Raw genomic sequence first — 20,909 nt, forward strand, 5'->3', positions numbered from 1 at the left:
AATAATGGTGGCCAGAAGTTGTGAATTTCACTAGTGCCATCTAGTGGTGGAAAGCCTGAAGCTGTAAACGGGTCTCACCGTGCTAGGCCGAACCCTGTCCAAAATCTCTCGGACTTCCTGTGACAGAGACACAGGCAGAGACAAATAGTCCAAGTCGTGTGGGAGAACCATGCTTTCTTCCTTTCGAATTCTCTCAATCTCCTTCTGCTGGAGGATGCAGTGAGGCCTGTAGACAGCTGCGCAACACGGTGTGGTATCACATTTATACATTACGTACAAAAATCAATGAGTGCAAACAAACAGGCAAAATTGTTAGCTTATATTTCTGTCGACAAAAAGAGGAGCGTCCTTCTGACATATTTAACGTAATGACTTACTAAGCTAGAATGCTACCTGACGAAATCAATTGACTCTCACTAAAAAAGTTATACGCCACCTTCTATCTTCAACCGTTGCGAGAATTCTGTGTAGGCTCCAAGCCGTTCTGGGAAGACGGAGGCTAACATTTCAAAGGTCGCGTCGTCGTACCGGAGCACCTCCAAACCGCTGAAAGTCAAACCAGAAAAAAAAAAAACATGACTTTAAATTTCTCAAGAATAATTACTCGATGAGTCCAAAGAGTTTGTAACTTGCGTGGTTTTGGCTGCCTTTGTCTCGCTGATGTTCGCGCAGGGCATTTTCGATTTCCAGGCGGCCGTGGAAAGAGAGAAACCCTCAAGTGCGGCGAGCGCATCCTGGAGGCTGTCCCGCACTCGCACGGTCCGCCTGTAGCGCGAGGGGGACACGCAGCCCACCTCCTCAAAACCTAAAAACCACACGTCCAACGATTCACGTCTGGATGGCAAAGACATTTCTGTCATCTGTTTGCTAGTTTTAATCAAATTTTCCCCCTACAGAAACAAATATCCCGAGTGGGCGGAGTTTACCTTTCAGGCTAAGTCGCAGGTCAGCATTGTCCGGCCGCAGCGACGTCCGAAACTCCGCCCGACTTGTGAACATGCGGTAAGGTTCCGTCACGCCTCGCGTCACAAGGTCGTCGATCAGAACGCCGATGTAGCTCTCGGTCCGAGATAGCGCCAACGTGGGCATGGCGAGCGCCGCCCGGGCTGCGTTGACCCCCGCCCACAAGCCCTTCAAGACAAAAATTAAGTCCCAAAAAGTCTGTTAGAGATGTAACGATCCATCGATTATCAATATTGTTGAGATAACTTTTTTTTTTTTAATTAAAATTGGCCCAAATGTAATTTCACGTCAACAGTAATAATCCAATTACTGCATTCCTCTGTAAAAGCAGACTGATTTTGCATTTTTCTCAAATTGAGGGTTCCCATGGCAATGGACTTCAAAAATTTGTAGAAATAGGCAAAATGAGATTTTGACCTTGGGTTCTTTGCACAGTTTCTCTGCGTACAATTAAAAAAAAAAAAACACACACACACACACACACACAAAAATGAAAATTTCACCATGTGGTTCCATTCTATTAGCCCGTACCCATTTCTGGCAATTTCCTGCCATGTTACAAACTAAACAAATCATAATTACTTCAATCAAGGATGAAATAAAGAAATATTCTTTAATTTAAGGCATAGAAACTAAAACATGTTTTTAAATCTGATTAATCAACAAAACAATGACTAGAGTGATTACCAAAATAACTTTACCTTGCAGTTCTCAGTTATATATAAAAAAATGTAAAAAAAATAAATCTCCAAAATGCAGCTACCTGTGCAGCAGCCTCCTCGTACCCCGTGGTGCCGTTAATCTGCCCGGCCAGGAAAAGACCTTGTGTGCTTTTCACCTGCAGTGCAGGACTCAGCTGAGTGGGGCAAACAAAGTCATACTGCACGCCGTAGCCTAGAACACACAGGAAGAATAGACTTCAAAATACTTTTTTCTTTAATAGAATTAACTCAATCACTGCCATTGACGGCTATATACTAAAAGATCAATATTTAAGGGGATATCATGTAACAACCAATCACAGCTCAGCTGTTTTCGGATGCAGATCATGTGACATTCATATGCTGAGCTGTAATTGGTTGTTACCTGAATTCTGATCAACAGTGATGTCACGTTCAGTAGACGGCAACATGCAAAATGGTGGCCCACTGAAATTGATTTAAAAAAAAAAAAAGAAGGGTGAATTTTGCTGCTTAATTCTTCTTCCAAGACCAATAGGGCTGCAATAAATATTTTTGTGAAGAAAGCGACTAGAATTCCCTTTCAACAAGGCTGGCGATGAATAAGTGAACTAATTCACCCATCTACAACTACGTAACGTATATAAGTTACAAAAAATTAATTTGTCTGGCAGTGATATGTACCGGGCGTGTGGATTTCGGCCCTGTGCAAGGCGGGGATCTCTCTAATGAGGCGCAACTGCACGTCGGGGGGCATCGTCATAGAGAGACCCTGCGGGTACACCAGGTCAGAGGTCAGCCCCTCGGGTTCCAGCCATACTTGATGCTGCCTGCCTGGAAAGCGAAGTACTCGGGACTCGATTGAAGGGCAGTACCTGAAAATGTACAAGGGGGGTCTAATTTAAGCAGAATTCCCCAAAATCTCTTAACGAGGTCTAAAGGAAAAGCCCGCATGTACCTGGGGCCCTTTGTGTCCTGCTGTATGTGACAATTGAGATGAAGGCTCTCTTTGACCACTTTATCCACGCCGGGAGTGGTGTAAGTCAAGTAGCACGGTAGCTGCTCCTCGGCCTGTCAAAAGGTTTATTAATATCAAATGAGAATAAATTACATTTTGTATTTGCATGAAAGTACCTTGAAGTGAGTGTGGCTGTTGAGGAAGCTGAAGGGACTCGGCCGACTATCGGTAGGGTGTAGCGTAGCCTGCTCAAAGTCCACGGAAGCCTTGACTATTCTGGGAGGGGTCCCCGTCCTGAGTCGGCCCATCTTAAGTTCCAGGCGTTCCCTCAGCGCGTGGGACATTCCGGCGCCGGAGGGGGCGTCTCCGATCCGACCCCCCGGGGATTTTTTCTGACCCATGAAGAGGGAGCCGGACAGGAACGTACCGGTGGTCAGAACCACGGAACGGGCCGATATTGGGAGGTTTGCGCCTGCTGCCGTGGAGGAAAAAAAAGAGAAAAGAACAGTTCTTACTCAATCCCAAAGGACCCTCCTTTAGGATAATCAATCACCTCATCAATAAGTATCCAGTTGATTACTTTAGATACTAGTCGTAAACTTTAGTACCTAAAGTAATTGCTTACTTTAGTACAATAGTTATTATAGTGCTTTGTATGCCAACAAAGTAATCGAACAATTTACTACTCAATTACCCAAATTTATTGATCACTTCATGACAGCCATTTTTTAACCTTCTTTTAGACAAAGACTTAAAAAAAAAATTAAAACAATAATTACCTGGGATCTATTTAAGAATTCAAACATAACATGTCTTTGGGACTGATTGACCAAATGATCAAATGAATGTATATAATGTAATTAAAAGTTAAATACAACTGAACTACACTAACATTCAATGCCGAACAGAGACCAGTGTAACAATAGTCTCAATACTTACTCTTTTTATTCACTGGTGGCTTTTCTTAGTCTTTAGCGGAAATAGTTTTTTTTTTTTTTTTTTAATGAATTTGTTGCCCACCTAAACGTATCCCAGTGACTCGGTGGCATCCAGGCTCTTCTGGGTTAGATTCTGTTACAAGAAGCTCCTCCACTGATCCCTCCAGCACTGTCAATCTGGGAGTTGAGAGCAGCTCAGACTGCAGGCAGAAAAAAATATGAATACGAATAATAATCTCAAGTTCTTTGAAAAAGGAAAAAGTCTAAAATACTCCTTTAGTCTACAGCAATTGGCAGCCCAATTGTGGCCCCTTAATTACTTGTTCCCCACAAATTTAATTTAGTCTTATTTTACTTTATTCTTCCAGTAGTTTAAAATTGTAATATCAATATTTACCTCTAGATGGCAGACATGGCTCAGTAGCTTTTTTTTTTTTTTTGCTTCACCTGTATGAATTGGCAGTAGCGTTGGCGGTCCAGCTGAGCCCGCGGCCCCCACACAGCTGGGCCCTTCCTTCGATTCAAGATGGAGAAATGGATGCCGGCCCAATCTCCCGCTCGACCGCACACGCCGTCCAAAGCGTCCACCTCCTTCACCAGGTGACCCTTCCCCACTCCGCCCAGAGATGGGTTGCAGGACAGGGCGCCTGGGAGGAACGTGATGAGAGAAGATCGCAGCACGGACAATAAGGGGAACAAACATTTGAGGGTCAAACCTCGTCCACTTACCAATGGTGTGTACTTTCTGGGTGACCAGCAGCGTCTGTGCCCCCACTCGGGATGCTGCAGCGGCAGCCTCGGTGCCTGCGTGACCCCCGCCCACCACGATGACGTCATATTGTTGTCTGGCAAGGTGACTGGCACGTCTGGAGACCAGTATGAGGAAGCTCTCCAAGGTAGGAAGCTTTTTTGTCAACATTGGCGCTGCTACCCTGTTTGCGGTGGAGAAAGAATCACACTGGACTGATCTCTTCTTTGGGATGTAGAATGCGCAGATAAAATCCAAATTCCGATGGGATTCAAACACGGAACCTCTTGACAGTGCGGCATTCGTGGTTACCTAAGTCTGTGGTCAAATTACACATTTAAAACATTTTCTCCAAAACAATGGGCCAATAAGATGTGAATGCGTTTTTCCTCTCCACATCTAAAGTAAAACGACAAATGAGACGTTTAAAGAACTTACACAAACGTCAAGGAAACACAATTGCAGTTTACATAACTTGTACACAAAACCTGCAATTACTTCGATAGAAGACAAAATGTGACTTTCACCGCACACTTCAAAACAAAGAATAAATTGTAAAAATTCATTATAACAGTCCCTTAAAATAGCAATCTTGAAATACTTACAGTTTGATCACACAATTTCAGAGGTGCTTCACGTGTCTGTTTTTAGAAAGAGTAAAAGTCCCCTAACATATTTTCCGGCCTTAAGGAAGCGGCCATGCTTGCTTGTTTTACAGTCGTAATATATGTACTAAAGACGCACAGATATTTTCCAGCACTGTAAGATTTTATATAAACTCGACGCAAAATAAATCACTTCTGTCTATAAACTATGCTTTCATTCACTCGCATTAAATAAAAATATTTGTCTACACATTTACAAAATTGTATTACACCGATTGGAACATACAAGTTAGATCCTAAATTGTCGGTGGAAATAATGTTCAAATGTCATTCAGAAATGTCCTTATCTTTGAAAGATGATTTTTTCCGGATGAAAATATCTGCACATTGCCAATGTGCAAAGATTATTCCCTGTCAATTTTTTGACGTCATCGACTCGAAGATTGATTCTTAGTCAATTTAGCGTGAAAGCATTCATAATGCCATCTTTTGTTTAAAAAACATAATGTAATCTGAAAAAAAACACAAACAAGCAAGGTGTCTTTTTTTCTATCGTTTTTTAATCGGTACACTACATGAGCAACATTTTGACTACACTTTGTTTTGATTACGTCTTAATGTTAGCACTGTGCGGGATTTAAAAGGCGAAAATTGTGTTATTATGACATATCTAATTTACTTGAACGTATTTTTCTATCGTTTTGTACGTTGATTGAATTAATCAATTTTTGTTTAACACAAATGAATAGAATGGATCATTCTATTATTACCGGGATTTGTTTTTCTTTGACCCAATTAACCGTTGTCAGATTTATCTGTACTTTTGTTTCTTCTGAGACACCAATCGGAGAACAATCCGATCCAATCAATCTTTCAACGTGCGCGCGTACGATGGGGTCACAGGTGAGCGCGCTCGTTGGATACCCCCCCCCCCCCCCCCCCCTCCCCCCTTCCCCATTCCCTCTTTCGGACGCATTTCCCAGTTAACCGCGCGCGGATTGAGTCAAGTGAACCTACCGAGAGGAGGTGCTGACCGTCCGCTGCAGGTTTTCGCCACGAAACCTGAATCATTTCACTTTCCGAAGCGATTGACAAGCAACGCAAAGACTTTATTTTTTTTTAATCGGGAGTTTTCGCCGGTGCCGGAGTCAAGGTGACGCCGAAGAAGGAAAGAAAGTAAAAACGCGGAGTGAAAGCGCCTGACTGCAGCTTGGGGATCAAAGCTAATGCTTAGCCGCCTAGCCGTTGCTAAATAATTACACGAAAACTCGTGTCAGTTCAGCCGTCGTTTGCTTTGTCATAACCGCTGATATCACAAAGTAGATGTTCGGGGGAGCATTTTGAGGGGGTACGCCACTTTTGATTGAATTAACGGGGGGGTTTGCTTGGATATTTTAGGCCATAGGCGACTTAGCAAGATTAGCAACGCTAGCCGGTACCGCTGAGGTGACACCGGCTCAACTGCTAAAGATAGTTTACAACCGACGGTTAGTGTTTATTAGTTTCCAGACTTTCGGTACGGTCCGAGACCCCGTGCTTGTTCGCCATGCTGAAACAACAGCAGCCCAACTCCGGCGGGAGAAAAGCGTCAAATGGTACCACGGGCCCCACCGGCATGTCTCCTCCAGTCAGTGGCGGCAGCAGCGGCAACAGGACGCCGGCCGGGAGGTGAGTAAGGCGGGCTACGCGCGCTAGGAAACTCCGGGGTCGGCCCCTGGCGACTAAGGCCTACCGGTTAAAGCGCTGGGTGCTCAATGGGGCGCGGCTTCTCTCTTGGCCAATCCATTTTGTTCCTGTTTGATCGACAGACCGGTCGACCCAATCGGATTGCTCAAACCTCGCTGAAAACGACTCGAAAGGGCGGGTTGAACTTTTGGTGAAACCATTAAGTAGCAAATCAACATACAGGTGAAAGAAAGTTTATCTGGCCGGTCAAAAGCGGACCTAGCTCGGCGGAAAACAATCTTTTTATTTGCAACGCTAACTTCAATGTAGCTCGTTAAATGAATCATTTTTGAAGAGATTTAATGGCGAACGCTAGGTGAGTCTCGCTTCGTCGTCGCCGTTTTGAATGCGGTGTGTTTTGTTTTGGTCAGATTGGCCTCAGCCTTTGTTTTGTAAGCCAGTATGTTTCTTGGCAGCGTTGCCACCTCATTGAGCAAGCCACGTTCATTTCTTTGGGATTGATGGTAAACATTGCGTTTGGTCACCTTTTGCCATAATATTTAGGATTGTTTTGTTGCCTATTGTGCGCGGCGAGATTTGTTTGGAATGTAGACATCATCGGGCTGAGCAATATTGCGAATTTTTGCCACATAAAAAGGTCGAAATTTTGAGCCCGCCATTGTCTGTTGAAATCATTTTGACGAAGATTGATTTTGTTCCAACGTTTATATTTAAAAGGACTTCAGTGGAAAACAAACAAAACACGGATGATATTGAATGATGAATGTCTGATTTGGCTATCAGTGAGCATTTAAAAAAACGTTCTAGAATGCATTTGCATGTTACATTGTAGGCTTTAACTGACCATTTTTAACTGTCTGTTTTTATTTTTCCACAGGAATCGTGCAACGGCAAAACCATCATTCCAGTCTTCTCCCGTGAGTATCAAAACACAGAACATTTGTTCAGAAAATAGGCAAGTTTTAATAAAGATTCCTTTTGTGCAGTAATGAAAGAACTGGTGGTGACATGTGTAAAACACATTTTGCAGACTGTTAAAAGACTGAAACTATGATTCTTAGCTGATTTGTGGCTCTGCAAGTTTCAACTGCTAAAGTAGTGGCCCCATTCACCCCATTTCACCTGGCACGGTGAAGGTAGTTTGAGATTTTTTTTGTTGGTAAAACAGTAAAGCCTGTTGCCACAAGTATCACATCAAGTCGTGACGTTTTGTTTGGGATGTGCTACGAGAGTCCTGACTTGGATACTTTGTGTCTTGTCCTTTGTGCAGGTTTTTGAGGGCGTGTACAACAATGCTCGAATGCTTCATTTCCTTACAGCTGTTGTGGTGAGTTTTCAATGCTGATAATCCATCGTCTTACAGAGATGTGATGTTGGGTTCCTCGGTCGTTAAAATTTTAGAGGGTCTCTTTCAGGGTTCCACTTGCGATATAAGAGTGAAGAATGGCAGTATGTTTGAAGGCATCTTCAAAACACTTAGTTCACGGGTAAGGCTACTACTTCACTTGACTTTCATTTGAATTTTAAAGCTTTACAAAATGTAATGCAGTTAAAACTTTCAGTTTTAGTTTCTTCCATGACCAAAGTTAAATATTCTCTGTTAAAATGCTCTGTTGAAAATCAATTGAAAATAAACACAACTAAATCTGTTTGCTGCTTGTTGGCAGTGCGAGTTGGCGGTGGACGCCGTGCACAAACGAGAGGAGGACGGCTCGACATCGACTCCTCCGCGGAGGGAAGACATCACCGACACCATGATCTTCAGTCCTTCAGATCTAGTTACGATGATATGCAGAGACGTAGACCTCAACTATGCTACCAGAGGTACACATTCCAGGGATTTTCCCCATTGCTTGATTCTTGATTGGTTGATCCGGTCAATGTTTTACTCATCTCTGTGTAAACAATGATAAATGAGTGTTGAAAGGGCAACTAAAGATTATTTTACTACTTGTTAGTTTGCAGTTTACCAGTTACCATTGTTGGCTTCACTGTTTCTTTTATTATTTTTGTTTTATTTGATTTTTTCAATTTCTGCGCAGATACCTTCACCGACACCGCCATCAGCTCCACACGCATCAACGGAGAACACAAAGAGAAGGTGTTGCAGAGATGGGAGGGGGGCGATAGCAACGGAGAGGGTTATAATTTGGATGCCGATGCGGTAAGCTTTGGCGGTCGTTCATTTTCCAATTGTCTGTCTGCAGGCATCAATTCTGATATTCCTCTTTGCACTTCAATCAACATTTAAATGTTTACTATGGTGTCATTCTACACTACTAGCACTATGAGTGTACTGTGTTGTGATTTGTTTTAATTGAAAATGATTTGTTTGTTTTTGTTCACATAGTCCAATGGCTGGGATGCCAACGAGATGTTCCGTTACAATGAAGTGAAATATGGAGTCACGTCAACATATGATTCCAGCCTTTCCATGTATACGTAAGTAGAATTTTTCTTTTAATAACCACCCCCAACATGTTTTTAAGGCTTTGTTGGTATTTTCTTAGAAGACAGTGAACCACTAAAACGTGTATAGAGGCCAGAATTACAAACGGTTGTCATATCTTGTGCATTTTGTAGAGGAACCAATTTTTTTTTTCTACTTAGCGTGCCACTAGAGAGAGGCAACTCTGAGGTGTACCGACAGCGGGAGGCCCGCGCCGCTCGCCTGGCCAGCGAGATCGAGTCCAGCCCCCAGTACCGCCACCGCGTGGGCCTTGAGAACGACGAGGGGAAAAGTGAGGAGGACAAGTACAGCGCCGTTGTGCGCGATGGCACCGATCGGGACAGGGGCCACGATAGTCCCCGCGAGCGCGAAAGGGGTCGAGATAGTCCTGGAGCCAGGTGAGAGCCGTGTCCACACACCGTATACGGTACATTAGCTTGAGCGAACAACCAATCCGGACTTTCGTGACATTTGGGCTGGGTTTTTGTTTTTTTTTTCCCTCCAGGGAGGGCAAGTACATTCCTTTACCCCAGCGGCAAAGGGAGATGAACCGAGAACGAGGCGAGAGAGGTCCCGGCGGTCCTCCGCCCCACAGTCGCCTCAGTGGCGGTTATCGTTCCACTCCGCCGTCCTCCTCTTCCTCGTCTCCCAGGCCCCCGCTGCCCTCTGCGGGCGGCCCCCAAGCCGGCGTTTCCCCGTCTGAGCGGAGCAGCCCCTTATCGGGCCGATCCGGGGCATATGGCGCCCACCACCCACAAGGAAGCCCCAGTCCGGGCCCCGGCTCCGGTCCCGGCAGTCCGTACACACCCGCTTCTCCGGGGGCCGCATCAGCGGCCTCCCTTTCTACGGCCCCATCTCCGACCAGCCCGCCCGCTCCCCATGGACACTCGGTTCCACATTCCCACTCACTGCCACACTCCTTGTCGGAGGCCGGTCGACCTGTGAACGGAGGTAAAGCTCCCATTTTTATCAAATTTGTTTTGTTTTCACCCACAGATCTTTGTGGTGTCATTTTCACTATATTCCTGATCATTGGCCTGATGTGCGTCAGCAACAACCCGACTTTGAATTAAAAAAAGATTAACAGATGTATTGTTCATACATGCAAGTACGTGGAAAAAAATGTATGAACTGCTAAGCGCGAAACACCCAACATTTAGGGGGAGTCTGTGGTCTTATAGTTTCCTCTAACCTTATGCAAGTATATGAGAACATTTGTTAAGATGGTTATTAACTGCATCTGCATCATCCTGTTATGGGTGAAAAATTTTAGGACTTTGGGGTGGTCACAGTATTGTATCCAACTAGAATATTTCCACCCCCACACTGAGCAGCATCCAACTCTCAAAACTACTTTCAAAATCAAATCATGCAAACTGTGTTAAGCTTCACACATTACAAGCAGTGTTTACATAATTAACATTGTGCCAGAATTGGACTTTGATAGAGATTTTCCACATTTTGTCTTCTGCAACTGAATTATCGTTAACCGGAGAGGCTTTATTGTGTGGAATGTTGTTACTATTTTAGCTGTAAGCAGTTTGTTTTGCTCTCAAAATAGATTTGTGGAAAACTAATTTCCCACGTATAATGGAAAACTAATGAGAATTTGTCTTTCAGTTGCCGCCAGGACTTCTCCCAAAGCGCAAAGGCCGCCGCAATCGAGCAGAACAGTCCGCACTCCAAACGCGCACGCTCAGTCCACTGGTACCTGTTTCTCTCATTTTAATTTCTCACCTGCTGCACGATATAGTTGTTTCCTTTTTAAGTCTTCTGATGAGTGGCATTCTGTCTTTACAGCCACTCGCTCGCCCAAATCAGGCGCTTCCCAGGACACGCCTTATTTGGACACGTCCTCTATCTCCTTGCCTGCACAGAAGACGTCAGGCCCTGCCCCTCTCTTCCCTGTAGATGGTACAATCAACACTTTGAAACAATGTTGCAGTTTTAGTCATTAAATTGAGTGGACATTAAAGTCCACATTATTCTGTGGTGACATCAAGTTCGTGCAGCGAATTAAGTCTGCTGGCGCACCTAATGAAGCGGCGCAACTCATTAGGTTGTCATTTGTCTCGCCAGTCAACGAGATCCTTTGCGCCGCTTTGAAGGAACGCTCCGCCGAGAGCCCCGGCGGCGCGGAGGAAAGCAAGAGCGGCAAAGGTGAGTGCGCGACGAGTCCACGTGAAGGGCCTGGCCGCTCTCCCAAAACCGGGTTTTTAGTTTATGCCATTTCCCCCCCCCCGCTAGCTCCTTCAGTTCAACAAAGGTCGCAAATAGAGGAGCTGCGGAAGTTTGGAAAGGAGTTTAGGGTGAGTGACTACTTGCTTTTATGTGGCATTAGGACGTCCGTTTGGATAGTGAGGGTGCTGCATTATAATTATTTGGGCCTGATAAAAAATTGTATCCCGATGAATTTAAAAACGTCATCCTAATTTTCATACTTGGCTTGTTGTTTTCCGCTGCAGCTCCAGCCGAGCGGCGGCAGCTCCAGCTCTCCGAGCTCGCCTGCAGCGGCGACACCTCCCGCCGTCGGCGAGGTGGCACAGGCCGGCGTCGCCGCCGCCAAAACTTCGCCAGACCCCCACGCCGCTTCCGAACCCAAACTGCAGCCCGCCGCGCCCAGCCCTTCCCATTCTCTGCCCTCGCTCCCGTCCGATGAAGCCCCCAAGGAGGCCGGCACGCCGGGCGCCCCCGGCTCGGCTGCTGCGGGATCCGTTTCGGACAGGCATTCGCCGGCGGCGCCTCAGCCGGCCAGAACGCCGGGAAGTGAGGATGGCACGTCGGAGCGCACGGAGGGTGTGGCAGAGTAAGCATTCAAAAGGAGAACAAAAAATGATGTTTGGCCACTGTGATGTGTGAGCTCTTTGAACATTCTTTCTGTCATTGTGATAGCCAAGTGAAGAAGTCCACCTTGAACCCCAACGCTAAAGAATTCAATCCAATCAAACCTCAGATGCCTCTGGTGAGCTTTTCCCAAGTCACCGAGCGCCACATTTTCCCCTAACCGATGCCTTTTGCTGTATAGACAAAACCCAACACGGCGCCCACCCCGCCTCGACCCACTCCTCCAAGCCCCGTGGTCATTCAGCACCCGGGCGGGCAGGGACCGCTCTACAACGCTCCCTACCTGTCCTATGTGTCGCAGATCCACTCTGTACAGGTACACCAGCGAAAAACACATTGAAATTTCAGATTGTATTTACCAACATTTAAAAAATATATATATTTTTCAGACCCCACAAATGTACCAGTATACTATGTCTGCGGTCAGCCAGGGAAAGTACCCCAGAACCAAAGGTGATGATGCATTACTTTGACTGAACTAAAATCGCCTAAAACTAAAAGGCGTGGACTATTGCATTCCAGGTTCCGTGGTGGCGCCGCGCTCAGACCACGGCACGTCGGCGCCGCCCATGCTGCAAGCGGCGGCTTCGGCCGCCGGCGCCCCCCTGGTCGCCTCCCCTTACCCCCAGTCCTACCTTCAGTACAACCCGCAGCAGTACGGGCAGCAGCAGGTCATCCAGGCCATGTCGCCCTACCCTGGACAGGTAAAGGGCGGCGCTTCGGCCTTCGTGCCCCGTCTCCGTTTTCTAAACCATGTCCTCTCTTTCAGCCTATGTACTCCATGCTGCAAGGGGGAGCGAGGATGATAGGGCAAGGCGGGGGTCCCCACCCACAAGCCCTTGGACCTCCGGGAGGCCCACAGTTTCAGGCGCAGGGGGATGGGCCACAGGGACCTCAGCAAGGCATCTATGGTGAGCAGCAAATACACTCACAGAGTGAAGTGAAAAGCTTGAGCAACCGTTGTCCTTCAACCTGCCAAACAAGAGTAGTGCAAACTGTTGTGTGCGCAGCGCCGCAATCCTTCTCCCACCACTCGGGGGCAGTACATCAGCCGCAGCCATCCAGCACCCCGACGGGCAACCAGCCCCCGCCGCAGCATGCTGCGCCTAGTCCCGGACAGGTCAGGCAACACCCAAGAATATACACACTTTCCAGGAAGTCTCTCTACGATGTAATACACAAATGCAATTTACACTTGTGGATATAACACAGTTAAAATTTTACGGTGCACTCAAAAGTTACATGTCATGCGCCCGCCGCAGTTGGAGCAATGTTTAAATTTGGGCGTTTGCTTGCAGAACGCCCAGTCGGGCCCCCAGCCGCAGTCCTTGTACCACTCGGGTCCGCTGTCCGCCCCGACCCCGCCCAACATGCCGCCCGGCCACACGTCCCCGCAGGGCTCATACCCCATTCAGGGCTACAGCATCCACGGCCACCAAGGCATCCCCCCCACGTACCCTCTGGGACAGCTGGCGCAGGTGGGAACGCGCCCGGTTACATTTTGGAAAGGAAAAAAACAAACTTTTTTTCATGTCTCTTCCTTTGCCAGGCCCATGTACAGGGAGCCATGTCGGGCCCCCACCACTCGGGGAGCCACGGCCAGGCCCAGCTAGTCATGCTGCAGCCTCCTCCGCAGCAGGGGCCCGGCTCGGTGCCGCAGCACCCGCAGCACGGGCCGCAGCAGGGGACGCACCAACACTTTTATATTGGGCATCCACAAGGTAGGACAACGCGCTGCTTAGTCGAGGTTTTCCTATGAAATGTTAAGAAAGATTCCCCAGGCCTGATTGAATGGAATTTGGCGCCATCTTGTGGCATCAGTTGGTATTACAAACTTTTTTGAGAAGCCAAATAGGCTTAGGTTTTTTAGGAATTTGTGACAGGGGCTTGTGATTTCCTCATCTCTAAAAAGTGATCTGTAATGCTCTTGCAATGGCACGAGATGTCGCCAAAGAGCTGCCTGATAGGCAAATAGTTAGTGGTGATTCCAGGACAACTTTACATGCACAAGCGTTTTTAGTGGAGGCCCTTGAATAAAAGCCACACTTGTTTTTTTGTTTTTGGCACTCACAGCAATGCAGGTTCAGACACACCCAGGCTCCTTCCATCCGCCCGGAAACTAAACTCTCCTCCCTCCCAAATACTTCCGGGATGGAGCGCCGACACCCCCGCGGCCCGCCGCGTGCCCAGCCGACCGCTCGTCCAAAAACGAGACTCGCAGCGCAGCCAAGCGGCGGCGAAAGACAAAGTCTCATAGCACCTTCTTCTTTTACTACTACTTCTTCTGCTGTTCCAAGTTCATTGGTCCCAGAAGAGAAGTTTTTTTTTTTTTTTTTTTAAAGTGCAGAAACGGATGAAGATGGCAAAACGACAGCGATTGTCGAACCTCCGTTCAAATCCTGCACTCCTCTTCAACTTCTTCCTTTTGTTCTGAGGCAGGAGGCACCTTGCCGGCTTGGGCCAGTCAAGAGGACTAAATGGCGACATCTTCTGGCAAAGTGCTTTTTTGGGCCCCGTCAGGTGTGTTGGATTTTTGACACTCGCGCACACAAACGGGACGATGCGGGACTGCACCGCAGGAGGCGTTTGAAGAGGGCAGGATTTTTAACACGTTCTTTTAACGCCCCCCACCCGTAGTTAAATAAAAAATCTCCCTCTGACCCGTTCTTCTCTTCTTTAGGAAAATGAAATATATTAAAAAAAAAAAAGACAAGAAAAAAAACTTTAAAAAGAAAATGGCCAAAAAATAAAGTTTTCAACTTAAACTACAACATGTTGTGGGGCTATTTTTTATTTGATTTTTAGTCAGTTTTACGTTTCATCTTTTTCAGTTATTAGAAAACAAAGACATTGAGCATTTATTCCATATAGCCTGACATCCACGCACTGACAAAATAAAAGTTGAAATGGGAACAGTTTTTCCATTACAGTGTGACATTTCACAGGCAAAAATTTGCATGATTTGGTCTATGTTATTAACAAACTAAATGTTAGTGAATAGAATTTTGTCAGTCAACTTCTGCATTTTTATTTTTCACTAGTACCAAGTTGTTTTATTTCACGAGGCCACTAGAGGGAGCCCTTTTGACATCCCAGCACTAGCAGCCACGCTCTTAGCGACATCATGTGACAATTCATGTCCTTGTTGCGACTCCTCTGTGGGTCAGTGGGACGCGGTGTCCCCTCGGGGCGAGCGGCAACCAAAAACGCTGCGGCCGAGCGACGGCGCGGCTCAGCACATGTCGGCTCGTCCCCCGTCAACACGTCCGCGCCCGTCCTACTTTTCCGCCTGGCCGTGAGCCAGCGAGTAGAGCAGCTCGCCGCTGCGCTCCAGTCGATGGCGGTACTCAAGGTGGGCGTAGTTGCCTTCGGGGACGCCCCGGGTTCCGTAGAGGAGACCCCAGCAGAAACAGGCGATCGCCGCCGTGCTGTCGCTGTCTCCTGGACCCATAAAAAAAAAAAACTATGAGACTGAGTATTTAGTCGCCCACACATGCTTGAAACGTATGTAATCCAAATTTGATTTTTCGTTTTGACAGTTTTTCAGGTACAGCAATAAATTTCAAAATAATGTCAAAGTTTGAACCTCCGTGAAAGGCGGCCCCGCTCAGGAGGTCGTCCCAGCGGTCTCCGGCCGCCAGCAGGGCGTCCAGTGCGATCATGGGGGCGTCGTGACCGCTGCGCCCCGCCCAACCCGCCAGGCTGAAGGTCTTGTACGCGAGGTCCCTCTCGGCCGGCCCGTACGGGTCGGGCCAAATGGCCGGACCTACGCCGTTGGAGATGCCCCTCGTGTCAAGGTACCTGCGGCAAAACCGTCAAAAGGTACGTGCGCTCGTAAAAAATTTTTTTTTAACTAGTTGACATGTATCAGAAGTACTCGTGCCTCACTTCTAAAATGAACACAAAATTTCCTTTCTTTGAATCAAAAGTGCCATCTAGAGGAGTCATAAAAACATCAAGTGCTTCATGAAGCTTCATTTATCTATCATTAGTATTAAATGACTTTTGGGGTTACTAGTGGGGTCCCATGTTAGTAGTTTGAAGTAATAGTGATACTAGTGCGTATTAGTAGGCAAAAAGCGCCACTAGTAGATGGGACTCGGTGCTAATTCACTAGTGACGGCGGCGGCGTTTGCCGTACCACTGCCACTTGTCGCAGAAGTAATCCCAGTCGCGTTCGCTCTCGTCCACGGCGAAGCCCCGCGCGCGCACAAAGTTCCTGGCGATGGGGCAGGCCTCGTTGAGCAGGCCCACGCCCCAAGTGGGCGGCGGCCGGCGCTGCGCGGCGTAGGCGGCGAAAAGGGCCGAGGCCACGGCCCCCAGGAAACCCGTGGGGTGAGGGTGGCTCATTCTGCCCGTCTCCACGGCGACCGCCACCAGGGACAGCAGCTGATCGGGCTTGGGGTATCTGCGCGGGGGGCAAACGGACACAATATAAAATACCAGCAGTAAAGAGCCCTCCTCTTTGGAATTTGCATATTTATTGAGATAAAGAAGAAATCGATTCTGATGATTGTGCACCTGAGCCCGATGCACATGGATCTCATGGCGGCTCCGCAACCCGTCCCGTCGGCGTTATACGCAACTCTGTAGCCCCCTTCCTCCCCTGGTCTCAGCTGGGACACTCCTGGAAAACAAGTTCCAAACATTGTCAATATTAACACTTTATTCACCTCAATTCCAAATATTACAATTGCTATTCATAATTCAATCTCTACATTTTGGACTTTACTCAAAATTCTTACCCAGAATGCTCGAGGGTCCTGGCTTCCTCCCTTCCATGTCTTTCATGGCCTCCACGTAACGAGCTGCCACCTCGTGCAGAAGCTCCTCCCCCTTCTTGCCTTTGTCATGGAAAAAAAAAAAGTCGTATTTCGGTTGAGATTTTTCACATTCAGAATCAGAAAACAATCGCAATTAGATTAGTGTGCGACAACATTGACTCATTACTTCCCTCCGTCCAGCGGAGGGCGCCACCACAGTCCGTTTCCAGTAGAGGAAAGGAGTTGCCATGTTTTGCAGAAGTGTACTTTTAACTCTTTGTGCCATGGAACTTTTACTGAAAAGCGTCGCAACTTATGAAAGATTCACCATACAAAATTACTCCCGAACGAATTTAATTTGTAAGTCGAGGCGGCGCTGTATTTTGCGTAAATCTCGTTCAGTCGCCGTTTTATCGGCGGGGGCCACAGCGGGTTATCGACGCCTCGCGGAAACACCTGCGAGGAAGGCGGCTAATTGGGTTAAAACATCAGCCGCGCTTCCGTGTTAACATTTTGGAGAAGCGCGGCTGAGAGCTCTGCCGCTTGTTTGCCTTCATCAGCGGAAAGGTCACAGCTGCGCCTCCGCAACGCCACCAAGGGCCGCCGACGCCGTTTGACCTTCAGCCTCGATGAGCCGCCGCAATCCGATCGCGGGAAAGGACGAAGCGGGGGAGAGACGAGCGAAACGTGCGATCCGGGGGCCCACCGGTGGCGAGACCCTCGGCCGTGGCCAGATGCAGAACCGTGTCGTCGCTAACGGGCCAATCGGGCAGCTCGGCTTTGATGTTCTTCAGCCCGCCCAGCTCCTCCAGCTCCTGCGGGAGAAAAATGGACCAATTTGTCCAGTAAATTTAGAGATTGATTTCTGAGTTTAGTTTCACAGATTTTTGTTTAAAGTTTAAAGAGTTTTTTTTTTCCCCAACTGGCACAGATTTATAAAACAAAACCAAGACAAACTACTTGGCAATTTAGCAACCATTTCTTCACGTTCCAATTAATTTGCTCTCAATTAAAATGAGACAAATTACATTTGCAGGAATCCTGTCAAAATCTATCAATTTGAGAACTGCTTTCGTGAATCTAAACATCTGAGCACAATTGTAAAACAAAAGTGAAATATAATCCCAATTTTTCCGCTCTTTTGGTGACTTTTCTCTCTATGTGTATTCTAGAGAATTTTCTAGGTAAGAGGAAATGACGTCATGGACCCGACCTTGTGAATGTCTGGACCGGACTCATTGTATTCCCACTTCTGGTTCCTGAAGCCCAGAGCATCACCTGCCCCGCTCAGCAACATGGCCGCCTTGTAGTGCTCCACTGTCAAATTTCTGCAACCGCAACATACTTCGGTACTTCATAGTTCAACTACTACATTCGCAACTATGAGAAGTTACGTGTTTTCAACTAAACTGACGTGTATATTTTTTTTTTGAAAGGTGGGAGAACATAAAAACCACACGGGAAGAGCTTCAAACCCGTAACCCCAAAGTGTGAGACGTAAACCGCATGCAGCTGTCGTAAAAGGAAAAGCACACTTGCAACGATATAGCAGAACTATTTAAAGTAACGCTTTTTGTTCATGCTTGAATGTCAAAAGCTTTCATCGACGCCAGCTGTTTAATAGACTTTCCGGCCGCAAAAGAAGCGCAAAACTCACCGGTCCATTGCAGCGACTCTCCCCGCAAAGGAGTGCTCACTAGGCGGCCGCCGGTTGTAGTCGACTTCGGGGCTGACGCGCTCGAGAACCTCCTTCCTCGTCCCCGGAGAAATTTGATCGCTCAAGTGCCAATTTTAGTTCACACTTTGGGTCTTGTTATGTCCCGGAAGAAAAACAAAAACAAAACAAAAACACGCGAGACTGTCTTAAAGACTTACAGCCTTAAAAAACAAACAAAAAAAAGCAACCTGCAAGCACACTCAAGGGACATTGACAATGACGGCAATCCCTCGCTTTCCGCGGGTTATGAGGACCAAGCCTTGCCGCGAATGGCAAAGTAACGCGCGTAGCTGTTGTCCCACTCAATTTCTTTCAAATAACTGCTCGTGTTTGCATATTAAATCATAAACGTACCATAAAATGGCTTCAAAATAAATGGCTGGCAAATTATTTTTCTCAGAAATAAAAAATACCGCTAAGACAGTAACTGTAATAATGTTCTGATTTTGATTTTTTTAAAATAATGCACCAAATGTTAGTGAAATAGCTAGCTTGATAGCTGGATATTTAGTTTTATTGACATAGGCGAAAACGAACGTATGTTTCGTAACCATGAATGGTTTTCTTCTTTTCTAACTGACCAAAACTGGCACTCGTAGTACAAAAACGAATTCATAAAAAATACTACAAGCACACGAGTCAACCTAACTAAATTTGATTAAAATGATATCCACCAACGTTTAAACAGCTAGCTTGATTGCTGCCGAATCTTTATTGTCATAATATTAACATCATGCGATTGATTTTATTCTGAAGTATTTGGCCAAACGCGACATTAGTATAAAAATAATCCCGGACTTTGGTCCGGCGAACGCCACACAAGCGTCCGGCCGTGACATCGTCGGCCTCCCGTCGATCGTCCGAGTTTGAATGTCAAGGTAAGACGAAAGTAAAAGTTTAGCCAACCCCGACTGGCGTGACATTTCAAACGGGCTTTTGGCTTCTGAGCGGCTCCCCGACCCCGCGGGGTAGCGCCCCCTACCCGCGGCCACGTCGGCCATGATGGACACGGGCAGCTGTTGAGACCGATCCCCGCAGCCGAGGCGTCCGCTTTCAGCCGCCATCAAAGCCTTTGGTGTCCAGGTCAAGTGAGAGAAGAAGAAGAAGGATGTTTTTTCCGGCCTACCGCTGCGGAACATCTCAAGTTTATTTGGATCGAATCAAATAAAAGCTCACGTGCATGAGATATATTCCCGCATTCATTTTCTTCTTCGGCGGCGTTGGAACAGCGCGCAAATGTTGAGCGCGCGTCAATCCGAGGCGCCGAGGATTTCCGGCGGGAATCCTCGGCCGACCTCCCGGCCCCAACCGCATCCCGGTCCGCGCCGGCCGAGCGCCGGCGCCGGATCCGCCGTTGCTTAGCAACTGGAGGGCGGAAAACAAACGGGGATTTAACAGCGAGCGTGAGAAGGGGGGAATTATTATCGGAGACAAAATACGCTCCCGTGAAAAAAACAAAACGCGTACGGGGACGACGTTTATTGGGCACGGGGGGGAAAACAAAATCCTTCTTCATTCGGATGAAATCATAACGCGCAAAATGACAGCTGGCTGTCCGAGAAAGGGAAAATAGCAAAATTGATTGATAAATAGCTGCAAAGTTTTGAGTCCTAAAAATGAGAGAAAAAGAAAACAAACCAAAAATGTAACATTTCAGTCTGCTAGCTTAATGCTAATACAAACTAGTATCCAAATTGCTATGCTAAAAACAACAAAATGAAGTCCTAAATCCACTTGGAAACCCTATGTTGAAACTATAACCCTACTTTGAATCCTTAACTAAGTTTAAAACCCTAATTTGAAATAAACACCCGACTGAATAATTTGATAGCCCAAACTTAACTTTGGACCTGGAACTCCATGTTAAAAATTGAAGTCCTAAATTCCCTTTGAAACCCTATCCCTAATTTGAACCCTAATTTAAAACCTTACCCCCTGTTTGAAACCCTAATTTGTAATTAACACCCCAATTTGAAGCCCCGCCCCTACTTTGAAACCCTAACTCAACCTAACCCGTTTGAAACCCTATTTTCATATTCAAACCCTACTCACAACCTTGTATTTGAAACCCTACCCCTACTTTGAAACCCTAACTCTAGTTTAAAACCTAACCCGTTTGAAACCCTATTTTCATATTCAAACCCTACTTTCAACCCTGTATTTGAAACCCTACCAACCCTGTATTTGAAACCCTACCCCTACTTTGAAACCCTAACCCCACTTTAAAACCTTCACCCTAATTTAATACCCCAAACCCACTTTGAAACCCTATTTGTTAAACTCTGAGCCAAATTAAAAACCCTAACTCTTTTGAAACTTGACCGTTTTTTTCATGTTTGTTGCGGTGCCGCCATTTTTATTCAAGGTTTTGATGTCGTCATACGCACACGTGTGTTTTACTGTTTAAGATGCCATTTTCTTCTTCTTGGTGTTTATTCAATGGCCTTTGGAGTGTTTCTGCAGTGGAATGACGCGCCCGAGGCGGCGGCTGCGCTTGCCCTTTTAGCACGCCGCGCTGACTTCTCATCACAAAATAAAGAAAGAACATTTTTTTTGTT

At 46.7% G+C, this 20,909-nt stretch overlaps 3 protein-coding genes across 8 annotated transcripts in view; 1 reads left to right on the forward strand and 2 right to left on the reverse strand.

Moving 5' to 3' along the window:
• The window catches only part of mto1 (mitochondrial tRNA translation optimization 1), a 7,050-nt gene extending 439 nt beyond the window's left edge, over positions 1 to 6,611 (reverse strand). The window contains exons 1-12 of one of the 4 annotated variants that reach the window (XM_088438568.1): positions 6,504 to 6,611; positions 4,269 to 4,471; positions 3,987 to 4,186; positions 3,622 to 3,739; positions 2,778 to 3,076; positions 2,602 to 2,714; positions 2,328 to 2,518; positions 1,727 to 1,857; positions 927 to 1,131; positions 634 to 805; positions 437 to 546; positions 79 to 236 (exon numbers count right to left, since the gene is read on the reverse strand). In XM_088438568.1, coding sequence (XP_088294694.1) covers positions 79 to 236; positions 437 to 546; positions 634 to 805; positions 927 to 1,131; positions 1,727 to 1,857; positions 2,328 to 2,518; positions 2,602 to 2,714; positions 2,778 to 3,076; positions 3,622 to 3,739; positions 3,987 to 4,186; positions 4,269 to 4,458 — 1,887 coding nt within the window. In that variant the 5' untranslated portion in view covers positions 4,459 to 4,471; positions 6,504 to 6,611. Of the gene's footprint in view, positions 1 to 78; positions 237 to 436; positions 547 to 633; positions 806 to 926; positions 1,132 to 1,726; positions 1,858 to 2,327; positions 2,519 to 2,601; positions 2,715 to 2,777; positions 3,077 to 3,621; positions 3,740 to 3,986; positions 4,187 to 4,268; positions 4,472 to 4,892; positions 5,001 to 5,909; positions 6,074 to 6,503 lie in introns of those variants that run through there. The other 3 variants (XM_088438567.1, XM_088438569.1, XM_088438566.1) reach the window with 3 other exon arrangements.
• Positions 5,881 to 14,642, forward strand: atxn2l (ataxin 2-like). Of its 3 annotated transcripts, none has more exons than XM_088438563.1 (23): positions 5,881 to 6,560; positions 7,456 to 7,495; positions 7,849 to 7,905; positions 7,994 to 8,065; positions 8,246 to 8,402; positions 8,621 to 8,742; positions 8,929 to 9,020; positions 9,189 to 9,425; positions 9,533 to 9,978; positions 10,648 to 10,734; positions 10,828 to 10,941; positions 11,107 to 11,187; positions 11,275 to 11,336; positions 11,493 to 11,833; positions 11,920 to 11,989; positions 12,053 to 12,187; positions 12,261 to 12,324; positions 12,394 to 12,575; positions 12,641 to 12,782; positions 12,861 to 12,991; positions 13,170 to 13,349; positions 13,421 to 13,592; positions 13,945 to 14,642. In XM_088438563.1, exons 1-23 carry the CDS (start codon positions 6,439 to 6,441, stop codon positions 13,992 to 13,994), a joined length of 3,156 nt encoding a protein of 1,051 aa, XP_088294689.1. In that variant the 5' UTR covers positions 5,881 to 6,438; the 3' UTR covers positions 13,995 to 14,642. The 3 variants fall into 3 exon arrangements, with proteins under 3 accessions (XP_088294689.1, XP_088294690.1, XP_088294691.1); XM_088438564.1 differs by having other exon boundaries at positions 12,882 to 12,991; XM_088438565.1 differs by lacking the exon at positions 5,881 to 6,560 and adding an exon at positions 6,776 to 6,933.
• Positions 14,643 to 14,662: 20 nt separating this feature from the next.
• On the reverse strand, positions 14,663 to 20,551 carry adprh (ADP-ribosylarginine hydrolase). The gene is made up of 10 exons (XM_088438580.1): positions 19,528 to 20,551; positions 19,334 to 19,421; positions 18,292 to 18,443; positions 17,848 to 17,962; positions 17,341 to 17,449; positions 16,617 to 16,715; positions 16,393 to 16,498; positions 16,013 to 16,279; positions 15,458 to 15,672; positions 14,663 to 15,312 (listed from the first exon to the last, which is right to left on the reverse strand). The coding sequence occupies exons 3-10, from the start codon at positions 18,297 to 18,299 to the stop codon at positions 15,149 to 15,151; spliced, it is 1,083 nt and encodes a 360-aa protein (XP_088294706.1). The 5' UTR covers positions 18,300 to 18,443; positions 19,334 to 19,421; positions 19,528 to 20,551; the 3' UTR covers positions 14,663 to 15,148.
• Positions 20,552 to 20,909: the final 358 nt, after the last annotated feature.

This window comes from Hippichthys cyanospilos, chromosome 17 (genome assembly GCF_059441005.1).
Source record: "Hippichthys cyanospilos isolate Australia breed blue-spotted pipefish chromosome 17, RoL_Hcya_1.0, whole genome shotgun sequence".
In the NCBI taxonomy this organism is placed as follows: domain Eukaryota; kingdom Metazoa; phylum Chordata; class Actinopteri; order Syngnathiformes; family Syngnathidae; genus Hippichthys; species Hippichthys cyanospilos.

Bases quoted from the DNA above. Each gene is read 5' to 3' on its own strand.
- atxn2l (XM_088438563.1), top strand. From the start codon at position 6,439: ATGCTGAAACAACAGCAGCCCAACTCCGGCGGGAGAAAAGCGTCAAAT. The intron at 13,350-13,420 runs GTGGGAACGCGC...TTCCTTTGCCAG, and splicing joins CTCTGGGACAGCTGGCGCAG to GCCCATGTACAGGGAGCCAT. The intron at 13,593-13,944 runs GTAGGACAACGC...TGGCACTCACAG, and splicing joins TTATATTGGGCATCCACAAG to CAATGCAGGTTCAGACACAC.
- adprh (XM_088438580.1), bottom strand. The intron at 17,450-17,847 runs GTCGGGTCCATG...TTTCTCCCGCAG, and splicing joins CCGGTCCAGACATTCACAAG to GAGCTGGAGGAGCTGGGCGG. The intron at 16,716-17,340 runs GTGGGCCCCCGG...TCCATGACAAAG, and splicing joins GGCCGAGGGTCTCGCCACCG to GCAAGAAGGGGGAGGAGCTT.